Below are 13,109 nucleotides of genomic sequence, written 5' to 3' on the forward strand. Positions count from 1 at the left end.
TGGTCTTCTGTGTGTGATTTCTGCAACACCAGCAACTTGCTAAGAATGCATGAGAGCAAGCTTTTGTCCTTGGCTAAATTGCAGTTCTCCCACCATCCGGGATGGTGCTCAAAAATGAGAACAGATGTGTAAAGATGGCAGAAAACAGAATTCTGGTCTTCATAACTGCCCTGAAGGTGAAAAAAAAGTTATTCAGATTGCTGTTCACTAGGAGTAGTCAGGGCCAAATAAAAAATTCAGCAGTATCACTGTGGACCCAAGTGAGCTTCATCACGCCAGTGGAATTACTCTGGATTTATACAGATGTAACTGAGATCAAGCAGATGACTATCAGCAAGTACTGTTATGACAATGCAGTGCTTCCTGGTTTTAACAGCTTTATAAATGCCAGGTCCTAATCTGACAAAAGAGCATCCTCATTATTTTAATGTATGATTATTTTAATGTATGATTATTGCAGGGTGAGAACTCCCCAACAAAGATTAATTTTTCAACATTAAGGAAAAATAATTAGCGAGAATGAGTGACACCACAAAAAACCCCCAAACAACCAAACAAAAAACCCCACCTCTATCATTTGAAGAAAAGCTAATGACCTGGAATACTATATCTAACCCATACGCTATTTTTTCTACTTTAGAGCAAATGCTGTCTGTCACAAACACCTTATTGGGTAGAAACATGACAGATGAATGGTGCAAACAGCACGTATGATGGCGTTCAGCCCTTGAGCGGGGGGACGCGATGTCTGACACAGAGCTCCCTGGGGACCACGGGTCCTCCCAGGAGAAGTCTGACTCATAAAAGCAACCGTTGTTCCTGGTCCTTGGGCAAAGCTCCTTCCTGCTCCTCCTCCCACAGAAACGGGATGGATGCAATCTTGTATGAGCATGCAAAAGCCTGTCAGGGGAACGAGATGTTATTTCTGCACCTTGTTTAGTCCTTTCAGTGAGATTTTCTAGCTACTGCTGCACAGGATAGTAGGCGTTTGAGTCTATTTTATGCTGTTAAAAGGAGCTCCTTTTCCTCAGATGAGGTCAGTTCAATGAAACATCTGTAAAAATCTTCACCCTCCTGTAGCAAGGAGGACATTAATTCTTAAGAGCTGTCCTCTTAAATGGGATTTATTTAATGCCAAGGCAGAATTATACATTGGAGTTTTTCCTACATTTACTCACATTTCATCCCTTTCTTAGTTTTAATTGTAACTAAAGTGAACTCTCCCAGCAGTTTAAAATTTACTTTCCCTCTAGGTGCTGAAACATATTAAACTGGGTATTTTGACTCTGAGTGATTAAACTGTGATTCAAATGAGAATTTGTATTCTGCACAGTAAGTAATCCATGGAAAAAGTATGCCAAGAGGTATTATAGTCTCTTCAACTTTTTATTTATGAGCATTGGAAAATATGGGAAATTATTAGAGGCTAACAGGAAAAGCCAGAAATAGTATTAGTCTCAATACAGAGAAAAGTGATAGAAATTAATTTTGTCAGAGTGAACTCTGCTTTCAAATTGATTTGTCTTATCACATTAACACTTTAACAATAACAGCTTACAGGTCTACTTTTAGGTACTTAATATGTTAAAATATGTGATGAAAGCGGAGAAAGAATAAGTTACTGAAAACACTGCATGTGAAGACATTCAACAGTCTTCCCAGCTCTGTGCTGGTGACCCATTCAAACAACAGTGCATACATTTGTACGAGAAAAACACCTGCATGAAGATTGTGATGCTTTTTTAAAGTGTTAAGCAACGCAAAGTAATACCAAGACCACTATGTGGTGTGGGAGTTCAGAACTTCTGAAAATTAGATCAGTCATTTAAGTGTCTAAAAACATATTTTTCTCACAGAAAGGTAGACAATGACCATTTGAATGTATTGTTCTCAGTATCGGTATGGTACACAGCTGAAAGAGGACAGCCACTCACTTCACCGGACCGGTAAGACTTCTCCAGAAGACCATATTCTCCCTGAAGTATGTGATTTTTACAAAATAGGTTACTTTCAGACAGCGCTGATTTTCTAAAAGCAAGACAAGAAGGATCTGTCAGATATAGTACCATCTTAAAAAAGTGAGCCCAATATGACCATGTGTAAAAGTGTTGATTTTGCTTTTCACAAACCCTCAACATTGCACTTAATGACTTCTTTACTACAGTGTTCTACTAGGTGTCTTTTTAGGATGAATCATTTGTTAAATCACACCTACTGAATTTTTTGTAGTACCTATTAAAAAACTATCTATAGGAATGTATGGGTAGGTTTCATGTACCTATCACACATTGTCAATATTAGAAGGCAGTATAAAGTCAGAATAGGAATACACAGAAAGGAAAATGTTTGTCTTAAAGAGAGATTTTAACACTGAAACTTAATTAATATCTGATAGAAAACTCTTTTTTTAAAAGTACCTAAGGCTGTATTCAACATTACTTCATCTACAGACTCTTTAATGAAGAAATGAAAATCACAATGTTTGCCACGCTATAGCTAAACTAGATTAATCTCATACCATAGATTTCTCTCCTAGGAAATGGTACTGTTTCAGCAAAAATGTTAAGCTATATTTGATAGAAAAGCTAAATTGAAAGGTGATGTACAATCTTCCAGCCATTTTGAAACAGCAGTAAACAGAGAGCTAAACACAATCTGCGTATCTAGTTTTCACCCCTCTCTTACTGTAGCACTGGTAGATTTTAGGAATGTAATTACATATTTAATAACCTGAACACAAAGTCAAGCACAGCCATCAGCAACAGAAGATGAACTTGTATCAGCCCTTCCTAAGCACTGTGTAAAACTGATTCCAGCTAAAACCATTCAAAGCAATGGATCCCACAAGAATCATCTCCTTGACTTCTTAAATCATACTTCCATGGACACTTTCATCTTATGTAAGCCACCACTGCTTCTAAAGGAACAGTCCAGCCTCCTCCTCCCTAACACTGCATTGCAAATAAACACACTGCCATGCAGTGAAGCAGACAGAGGTTAAAACTAACCTATCAAAAAATGGTTGTTCTTAAACTAGATCACTTTGGAAAGCAAAGAAAAAAATGTTCAGAAAGGTGATGCATTTTGATATTTTCTGAGGGACACAATTTTATGTTTTGGTTTAAAAATACTTTTCAATTCTCCCTCTCCTTTTTGCTAACGTATATATAAATAGAGCATAAATTTTAAGATAAAAACCCACTTTAATTAGCCCCAAACTATTTTTCCTCACAGCTTTTTTTTGTACTGAAGACTTTCAGCGTTATCAGAGTGATACCAGAGTTTCAAAATTATTCACCAAATGGAATCTCTCATGGAGGCAATCTTATTAAATTCACATAAGGAGCAATAGGGCATAACACTAAAAGGTTATCTGTTATCTATTTATCGTCAAGTGGTTCAAACACCTGGTAGACATAATGTGCTAGGACTTCAGATAGTGGTTTTAGTCTCTAGCTACAGAAAGCCACAAGAAATTTACTTACTCTTCAAGTGGCACAGCTCCCAGCTGTGAAATATTTCACTGCTACAGTAAGGTGGCAATTAATTCATCAGTTTACAGGAGAACTTTTGATGCTACAGTATTAAGCACTGTGTCTAGCCTCTTGGACAGAAAACTAAAAGCCAAATATTCAAAATCAAAACAGCCCAAGTTAACTATGTGTCATTATTTTAAGCAAAAATAAACAGTTACTTCAGACCAAAACGCAACTTTCCTTGCTTCTTCAGAACTGCCATTGCTATGATCATGGTAGTGAAGTAAGGAAAGCAGAACATGAGTCCACTGTGCAAACAGGAGATGGGAATTTTAATGACAAAACTGTGTGTTCAGTTCTTGCAGGTCTTACATGTATTTTTTTTACAATATGCTGCAGTATTAGATCTGTTCTCATGCACAGCCTTATTGTTATTGCCCCTCGCTGCCAGTGAGAGTTAAATACATATTTGAATGAAGAGGTATTTCAGGACTGATATGCTGTCCTTGTTTAGCCTCAGGAAAAAAAAAAGGGGGGGGGGGAAGAGCAGTGAGGGAGAAAAACAATAAAAAAGGAAATGCCTTTTTTCAGGAAAATCAGGCACTGCTTCTATGTAAACCATGTCAAATGACATATAAAGACAACACAACTTCAGGGCATCACATTTTTCTTTGCAAGATGACAGATCAGCAATTCTGTTCAGTCTGTATGGTTTCTGGAGGAGCAGTGTTTCATACAGGAACATGAAATAAGAAAAAGGAAACAAGATCATTAAAACAAACAAACAAAAAAACAACAAAAAAGCACCATCACACCTCAACACACTTTAATATCCTTTTCAGATCCTGCAGTAAAAAGCATAAAAAATCCAGCCATTTCTGACATTCTGCCAGATGTAGTTACAGTAAATCTTGCACAGTCACAGCACCAGAATGAACACCTCACTTTGTAAGAAATCTATCACCCTACTTACTGCTTTCTGACAATGGAATTAAAAGTTATTAAATTGATCAACAATCTGCCCCATAATTAGTGCCCACATTATGCACAAAGATGTGCTTCCCTATAAAATTGCTAGTTACATTGTTCCCAAACGAGGAAGCATCTCTGCAGTGTCAAACAACGCAAAAAATTCGGAAGTGTGAACACAAGTGCATTAGAAAACAAAAATGTAGTACAGTTGAAATTTAACTGAATTACATGGGTAAAGGTTTATTTATGATAATTCAGACAATACAAATATATGCATATTTACAGGAATTCTTCCATTTTAACTTTTCAAGGAAAATCCTGCAAATGCCAAATCTCTGTGAAGTGTACTTATACCCATCCAGTGATCATTTACACATAGATTATTTACACAATATAATAGCTTAATATCACCTAAAGGTCAAATACTGGAACAGGCCTAAATAAAGAATACAGAAATAATAGTCCTCAGTTGGTTTCCCTGGAACCTCTGTCCTCAGACAAAAGCTAAGTCATGTCATCAGGGTTTGGTTCAGCACTTTACTATGGGAATACAAGTGATGATAAATGTGGTCCAGTTAAGGCCTATCTACTTGGATTGATCTGCAGCATAGTTATGTATTACCTCAATATTTGAATAGTACTAATGTAGGAGGAGGCTGTGCAATCAATCCAAGCAACAAAGAAAAATCAGATAAAGTTAGAGAAGGTGGCACCAAGAAGAAAAATCTCACACAGATAAACTTAACAGCTTAAAGAACAAACACAAATAAACCTTAGGTCCTCATCACAACTGAAATAGCACTGGTACACAAACTGCCATAGACATACCAATCTACTGAGAATCTGTCTCTGAGTTTATAAATTAAGACCACTGATAGATGGACTCCATGGCCACTAGAGTTAACCACAGTATGCAGAGGAAAACCCCCAGTACTGTTTAACTGGTTATTATCTTCATGTTCCTTTTTACAAGGCTAAGACAAAGAATCCTCCTTCTCAAGGCCTTTCTTTCAAGGTTTTCTGCTCTTCTATCTAACCACCATGGCTAAACAAAGCCATACTACACATTGACCTAAAGGAAATAACGCATGTAAAAGACTTAGTTCCGAGCACGGCTAATGCATGCTGAAGTACTGTGATCTTCCCTGCACACCATTTCTGCTCTTACTCATTTAAATCTGTTTCTCAGTTTGAATATCCACCCAGTGATCATCCACCCCTTCGACCATTACTCGAAAGCCTGTGCTTCTGTCAGTTTGAGAAATGAAGTCACCAGGCTGAGTATCTGAAATAACTGGACAAGGCCTGTTGGCTGATACTCTGGTCTATGATCAGGAGATAACAGAGGTTCTGCCGTTTAGGGACAATTCCTGAGTGCAACAGTCAAAAAATGGGGTCACCACTCAGGAAGTCCACAGCTGTGGCAGTGGCAGTGAGACAAAAATCATAGCCAAATGCAAGCAAAAGATCCTTGCATAGCCTTACACTCTCCAAAAGTGTTACCACATACAAGTCACCGCTGCTGACCCTGTCTGGAGATGTGCCTGAACACCACACGTGGAGCGGTACAGCTGCTGCTCAGCCAGCCCCTTCTCCAAAGACAAACCACTAACTCATCTTCAATGTGAGAAACTCAAGTTTGGCTCTTAATAGCCAAGGCCTAGGGTTTTCATTTTACATACTTCACAAGAGCGCTTACTACCATCAGCCTGCCACTGAGTACACCACTGCACACTAAGGATATTGTAAAATATCTTTCTAAATCACAATACAAACAGGGAGAAAACATGAAACCCTTATGTCAAAGGATGCTTTTTAAATGTCCTTCAAATGTGAAAAGGAAAGTGAAATTTGAATATGCTGTAGGTAACAACCCACTTTCACCAATTTCTGTAAGCATAACATTTGTTTCTCAATTCAGTTTGAATTTTCAAGGTCCTGAGACTAGTTTCCAGTCAACAGTTTCCAAAGCAAATGCTGAACCTAGTTAAAATTTTAGGTTGCGGCATGTAAGGCCCTCTTCTGTCTCTCGTTGTAGAAGTAACAACACTCTGTTTCAACATTTCTAAACCAGTTTGCTTGCCATCAGTTATGCCCTTAGGGCTTTCACTTTAATCAGCTTGAAAAATGGAAACAATAGACAGGTTTCACTTCCTGGTTTCTGCTGCAATATTTGATTTAGAAAGCAGTGCAAAGTAAGTTTCAAATTCAATTGTTTCAGTAGCATAATAAATAATATTTCTGTTAGATTTTTTTTTTACTGTGTCAAGCCTTTCCACATTGTCTTTTAGAACAAGACCAAACCAAAAAAGACAAGACCAAAACAAAACATTCTTCCAACAGTCTTGGCTCACTGGGGAGGTCCCAAATGATTGGAAACTGGCAAATGTTACCCCAATCCACAAAAAGGGCTGCAAAGCTGACCCTGTCAACTACAGGCCTGTCAGCCTGACCTCGGTGCCTGGCAGGGTGATGGAGCAGATCATCCTGAATGCAATCACACAGCACCTCCAGGATGGACCAGGGATCAGACCCAGCCAGCATGGATTTAGGAGGGGCAGGTCCTGTCTGACCAACCTGATCTCCTTTTATGATCAGGCGACCCACCTAGTGGATGAGGGGAAATCTGTAGACGTGGTCTATCTAGACTTCAGCAAAGCCTTTGACACTGTCTCCCATAATATACTCCTTCAAAAGCTGATAGCCTGTGGCTTGGACAAGTGCACTCTCTGCTCGGTTAAGAAATGGCTGGAGGGCCGGGCCCAGAGAGTACTGGTGAATGGGGCTGCATCCAGCTGGCGGCCAGTCACTAGTGGTGTCCCCCAGGGGTCAGTGTTGGGTCCAGTCCTGTTTAATATCTTTATTGATGATTTAGATGAGGGGATTGAGACCATCATCAGCAAATTTGCTGATGACACCAAGTTGGGGGGCAGCGTCGACCTGCTGGAAGGCAGGACGGCTCTGCAAAGAGATCTGGATAGACTGGAAAAATGGGCTGATTCCAATGGGATGAAGTTCAACAAGGCCAAGTGCTGGGTCCTGCACTTTGGCCACAACAACCCCCTGCAGCGCTACAGGCTGGGCACAAAGTGGCTGGAGAGCAGCCAGGCAGAAAGGAACCTGGGGGTACTGATTGACAGGAAGCTCAACATGAGCCAACAGTGTGCCCAGGTGGCCAAGAAGGCCAATGGTATCCTGGCCTGTATCAAAAATAGTGTGGTCAGCAGGACAAGGGAAGTGATCCTTCCCCTGTACTCTGCATTGGTGAGGCCACACCTGGAGTATTGTGTTCAGTTCTGGGCCCCTCAGTTCAGGAAAGATATTGAGGTGCTGGAGCGGGTCCAGAGAAGAGCAACAAGACTGGTGAAGGGACTTGAGCACATGACCTATGGGGAGAGGCTGAGGGAGCTGGGGTTGTTCAGTCTGGAGAAGAGGAGGCTTAGAGGTGACCTCATTGCTCTCTATAACTACCTGAAGGGAAGTTATAGCCAGGTGGGAACTGGTCTCTTCTCCCAGGCAGTTAGCAACAGGACAAGGGGACATGGGCTTAAACTCTGCCAGGGGAAGTTTAGGCTGGATATTAGGAAGAAGTTCTTTACGGAGAGAGTGATCAGGCATTGGAATGGCCTGCCCAGGGAGGTGGTGGACTCACCGTCCCTGGAGGTTTTTAAACTGAGATTGGACATGGCTCTCAGTGCCATGATCTAGTAAATGGGCTGAAGTTGGACCAAGGGTTGGACTTGATGATCTCTGAGGTCTTTTCCAACCTGGCCAATTCTGTGATTCTGTGATATGCTAACACCCTATGTGAAATAGTACACTACAAGCAACCTGAAAATAGACAGATTCTCAGCTGCTGGTGAACTATTCTACTCCATTGAAAATGACAGAAGTTGTCTTTTCTTTTAGTAGGAAGAAGCAAGGCAGTGAGGTGGGAAAACATTTTTCTGAGCAATGTCACAGCCCAGGGACCATCTGGGAGCCTGGCCCTGCAGCCAGGCCCTGAAGCACACATAGGGGAGAACCAACGGCTGCACTGAAAGGTTCATTTGCAAGGAACACAGTATTGTAACCTGACATACCCTGGGAAACAAAAACAATTGCCAGTGTTACCAGGGAAAAAAAAAAAAAAAAAAAGAAGAAAAAGAAAACACAAGACTTCTTGCCAAGTCTAGTAAAATTCAGCTAAAAGATAAAAGAACGATGAGGCATTTACTGTTAGCACCTTATTAAGTAAAAGGTAACTAAGAGTCAAGGAAATGAAAAAGATGGGTGTTCAAGGTTTTACATATATTTCCCTTTGAAAACAAACAACAAATGCTGAAACATAATTTAAAAATGTGTACACGCACAATCCAGCTTATAACCAAAAGCTTGGAACCACTTAGAAATAATATTTGTACTGATATTCAATAAAAGTATTTTTTAGCCTTATAAGCTATACTGACATTTCACTTAATGTCTCAGGAATTTGATTTGGTCAATTGTAGACAGTCTTGTATCTGTCATGGGACTAAATACGGTTTTCATTCAAGAGAATAAGGTCCTGATGTGAAATTTGGCCTATTTGTTATTTAAATTGTAACTTTTCCCAGTTTTTTAACATTAATTAACTTTATATCACATGTTGATGCCTTCACAGTGTTCCAGTTAAGTTTACGTACAGCAGAAATTCTGCGTATCCATATAAATTAAAAAAGTAGAACAGTGAAGCCCCACAGAGCAACACTCAGAGGAGAGCTTCCAGTAACTAGGATCACATTTCTGATCACCTCCCTCAACACTTCCTCCTGAGTTTACCTGTGCGTGAAGGCAAATGATTTACTGATCCTCCTTGCAAAAGGAAAGGAAACAAAAAAGCCTGCCATGGTATTGAAGCACTGCACCTCACTGCCAGCAGGAAATGCAGGGAGTCATTACTGTAAAAAAAAAAAACAAAACAGTACCTTTTGGAGCCTCCAGTGTAGGTGAAGGTGAAGGTGGAGTCTGAGTACCTGAAATCTGAAAGACAAAGAGCTGCGTTATTACAACTTGTCTTTATTTTGGCTAAAAAAGCCCAAGTTTTAAAGCTACCGACAGGGGGGTGGGTGGAGGGGGAGTCGGGGTGAATCAGAGGAAATGCAGCATCTCCCCCCCCGCCCCTCGCAACAAGTGCCCGGTGCTATGGCAACAGCAGGGATTTCCAGTTGTCAGAAACGGCAACAGGCAGCCACAAGCCCGGCTCCTGCGACGGCTCATCACGGCCGGCAAAGCCAAATAAACCCCGAAACCCCGGGCGAAGGGAGAGTGCTTGCACGGCACGGGGGGCCGTTGGCCGCTCGTCATGCCCCGGCCCTGAAGCCGGGCGGGTGTGCGGGGATAAAGGCAGGACCCAGCCCGGCCGCCAGGCAAACGGCCGCGTAGCGCCCGCCGGCGGAAAGAGCACCAGGGCTACGCCGGGCGCTCGCCCCAGCAGCTGCGGGCTGCGCCAGGCAGCGGGGGCACACACACGGGCACACACACGGGCACACACACTCGCCCGGGATGTGCCCCCCCGCCCTTCCCGGCCGGCGCCTGGTCGCATCTGCCCTCATATGCCCCCGGAAGGGTAGGACAGGGAGGAATAAGGAAGCGGAGGGCAGCCACACGCCGGCTCGGCGACGTTTCCCGGGAACGACGGCGAAGGGCACGGGCACAGCGGGGTCTGGGGCGTGCGGCGGCAGCAGCATCCCCGCCGCCAACCTGGCGCCCAGGAGGGATACTCACCTGCAAACAGGCAATCCTTCTCCGCCTTGCACTTTTGGATCACAACGTCAATATCCTTCTGAATCCTCTCTTGTCTTGAACACATCCCCATGAAATAAATCCCAGGGGCAAAAAAAAAGGCAGCCTTTATTCCCACCCCGCTGCCAGTTTTTAATATTCAGTCTGAAAGATGGACCCTGGGGCTGGCGAGCTGGAGTCTCCCCGGCGGCCCGGAGGGATCCGTTCGGCCGGCTGGAGGACGGAGGAGGAAGGCGGTGGGAGCCGATGTTGCATGCCCAGATGTGCCCGCCCAGATGTGCGGCCGCTGCCAGTGAACGGCAATTTCCTCACAATGGATCCAGCGGAGGGTGGCGGCGGCGACAAGGGATTCCTCCACCCCCCACGCCCCGTAGGTTTTTTGGGGTTGGTTGGCTGGTCTTTTTTTGGAGGAGGGGAGAAAAAAAAAAAAAAAAGAGGGGGGGCCAAGCCGACCCGACCGCTCACATCCCTGCCCCTCCCGCCAGCAGCGGCGATCGCCCCGCAGCAGTAGCGCGGAGAGCCGCCGGCGGCGGCGCCCGCACCCGGTCCCTGGCGGCGCGGCGGGGCCGGCGCTGCTGCAGCGACGCCGAGCCGCAGACCCTCCCTTTGCTCCCGGCCCGGCACGTACGGCCCCCGCCGGCTCACCCGGCGGAGGCGGCGCGGAGGAAGAAAGAGGCGGCTGCACAGAGCCGTGCGGGCGGCCCGGGAGGCGGCGGGCTTGTTGGCCCCGCCGCCGGCCCTCGCCTCCTCCCCCCGCCCCGGGCATAGGCTGCCGCCTCCTCCCGAGCAGCGGAGAAATGCAAATGGCAAGTGATCGGGGCGGCGGGGCGGCTCCCAGGCCGGCACCGGGGAGGAAGCAGGCAGCGCCGCGCTGCCCAAGGCCGGCAGGGACGGGGTAGAGGGGCGCTTCCCGGCCGGACTGGGACAGGGCAGCGGGCCCCGCTGGCCCTTTGCCCTGGGGACGCGCTGTCCCACGCCGCCCTCCCGCGGCAGCCGCCCCCGGGCACCGCCGGTTCCTCGGGGCTGCGGGCGGTTCTCCCCGCCGCCTTCCGCGCCCTTCCCCCTCGCTGCGGTTGCGCCCCTGCCCTGCACCCCGAGCAGCAGCTGCTCTGCCCGGCCCTTCACCGGGCAGGGAGACCTGGCAGCCCACCTCTAGCCCATCCCTGCCGACGGGAATAGGTGCCCATGGAGACAATAAAAAGAGAATTGACGTGTGTGTAGTCCCGCTAGGACCGCTTTTAGTCGCGCTGTTCTCCCCTCAGTCTGCAGCAAAGGTCTCTCAAACCGAAGGGCTTCGGGAGAGGGCTCGGGCTGTCGGTACGGTGCTTATAGCAGTTGACGCTGATCCAGGCCAGATGCTTTGGGCGCTAATGCAATACAAGCAGTAATAATCATATAACTTGGAATGGTCAAGTCTACAAAACCAATTTTCATCACGGTGCAAGGTGAATAATTAAGGAAAATGGGTGTGAATGTAGTGGAAACAGCTTTAATGAAAAAAATGGAAAGAATATTCACAAAATTCAGTATTTACATATTCACCCAGCTCTAAACAGCTCCCCTGAATTATTCATTATAGACCTCACTCATTTTAGTGTTCTATTCATTAAGCAAGCCTGTATTAATCATGTATTGATTTCAAACATGGAACAAACACTATCGTTTTCTTATTTGTCATCAAGTGGAAATAGGCAAGAAAGGATGAAAATAGCCTGTATTTATTCCTGTCCTGATAAGATTTTTTATCTGAAGGAGGGAACACTAAGGAGGTTACAAGGAAAAACAGGTAGTGTTTAAAGATAACAAAAATCCATGATGTATTTGGACTAAGAAAATAATTTATCTTTGAAGGGAGATCTCCAGAGGACTTTTTGGCGCTGTTCACTAAATTCTCTTCTACTGCAGCAAGACTTTTCCAGGAGAGGATACAGAACTTGTCACTGTAGTCAGAAATACAGTGTAAAATAGTAAGAAACTGTCATTCTGTCAAGTTATATCTGCTTGGTCAACAAGTGATGCTTTTCTACATGTTTTTTTTCTATCTGTTCCAACTAGGACATCAGCAGCCATGTTTGCAGCCTTCCCCTTAATCATAGTTAGAAGATTTAATCAGAACTTGATATATTCTGGTGGGGTTTTGTTCCTGAACCTTTAACAAGAAGGTCACCGTTATCCCTCCCATGTGGATCAGGAAGAGGGGAGGTTATTAGTTGCAGGATATTTATGCTGACAATTCTGCTCACAGCTTATTCTGGCTGCAGGGTTCTTCTCAGTGTCATGTCAATTAACACAATTCTTGACTGCCTTTTTAAGCCTCTGACTATTTTCATAGGCTTGGTAACAGTGAATTGAACAGCCAGCCATGAAGATACACCGCTGTCTTCAAGATAGCTAATATGGTTGGTATCTGATTTCACAGCACCAACTGAATAGAACAGGAAGTTGGAAGTATGGTTGGTTATTTATTCCATTTATTGTTATTTATTGCAAGTGGCTCTTAAGTTCCTAGAGTTTTAGCCAATTTGGCCCTTGATTTACCTGATAATTCTGGTACTGTTACAGCAGGAACAGCCAATTTCAGTGAGGAGAAGCTAGATTATATATTGAGGTCATTCTGTTGGTTAAAATACTGAAAATGGAAGTGTTAGAAAATCAAGGTGCATCTTCAGAGCTGATCCCTAAATTTGTAAAGATTGATAAGCTGCTGACATCCAGGTACCCTTAGTGTTAATGCAGTGGTATCCGCATGTGTGTTGTAATCCCTGTAGTGATGTACATTATACCACCTTCTTGAAGAAACTTATATGAAGAGCTTTACAAGTAATGTAATGAATGATAGGACAGTTGGTCTTTTTTTCTCATATTGTACTGAACTCAATTAAGTAAAACTGAAATACA

General features: G+C 44.0%; 1 protein-coding gene across 2 annotated transcripts in view; it reads right to left on the reverse strand.

The window, feature by feature from the left end:
* PARP8 (poly(ADP-ribose) polymerase family member 8) overlaps positions 1-10,386 on the reverse strand; it is a 127,203-nt gene extending 116,817 nt beyond the window's left edge. Inside the window, exons 1-2 of one of the 2 annotated variants that reach the window (XM_065860537.2) lie at positions 10,194-10,386; positions 9,395-9,449 (exon numbers count right to left, since the gene is read on the reverse strand). In XM_065860537.2, coding sequence (XP_065716609.1) covers positions 9,395-9,449; positions 10,194-10,284 — 146 coding nt within the window. In that variant the 5' untranslated portion in view covers positions 10,285-10,386. The remainder of the gene's footprint in view (positions 1-9,394; positions 9,450-10,193) is intronic. The other variant, XM_071802057.1, reaches the window with a different exon arrangement.
* Positions 10,387-13,109: the final 2,723 nt, after the last annotated feature.

This window comes from Patagioenas fasciata, chromosome Z (genome assembly GCF_037038585.1).
Source record: "Patagioenas fasciata isolate bPatFas1 chromosome Z, bPatFas1.hap1, whole genome shotgun sequence".
Lineage (NCBI taxonomy): Eukaryota > Metazoa > Chordata > Aves > Columbiformes > Columbidae > Patagioenas > Patagioenas fasciata.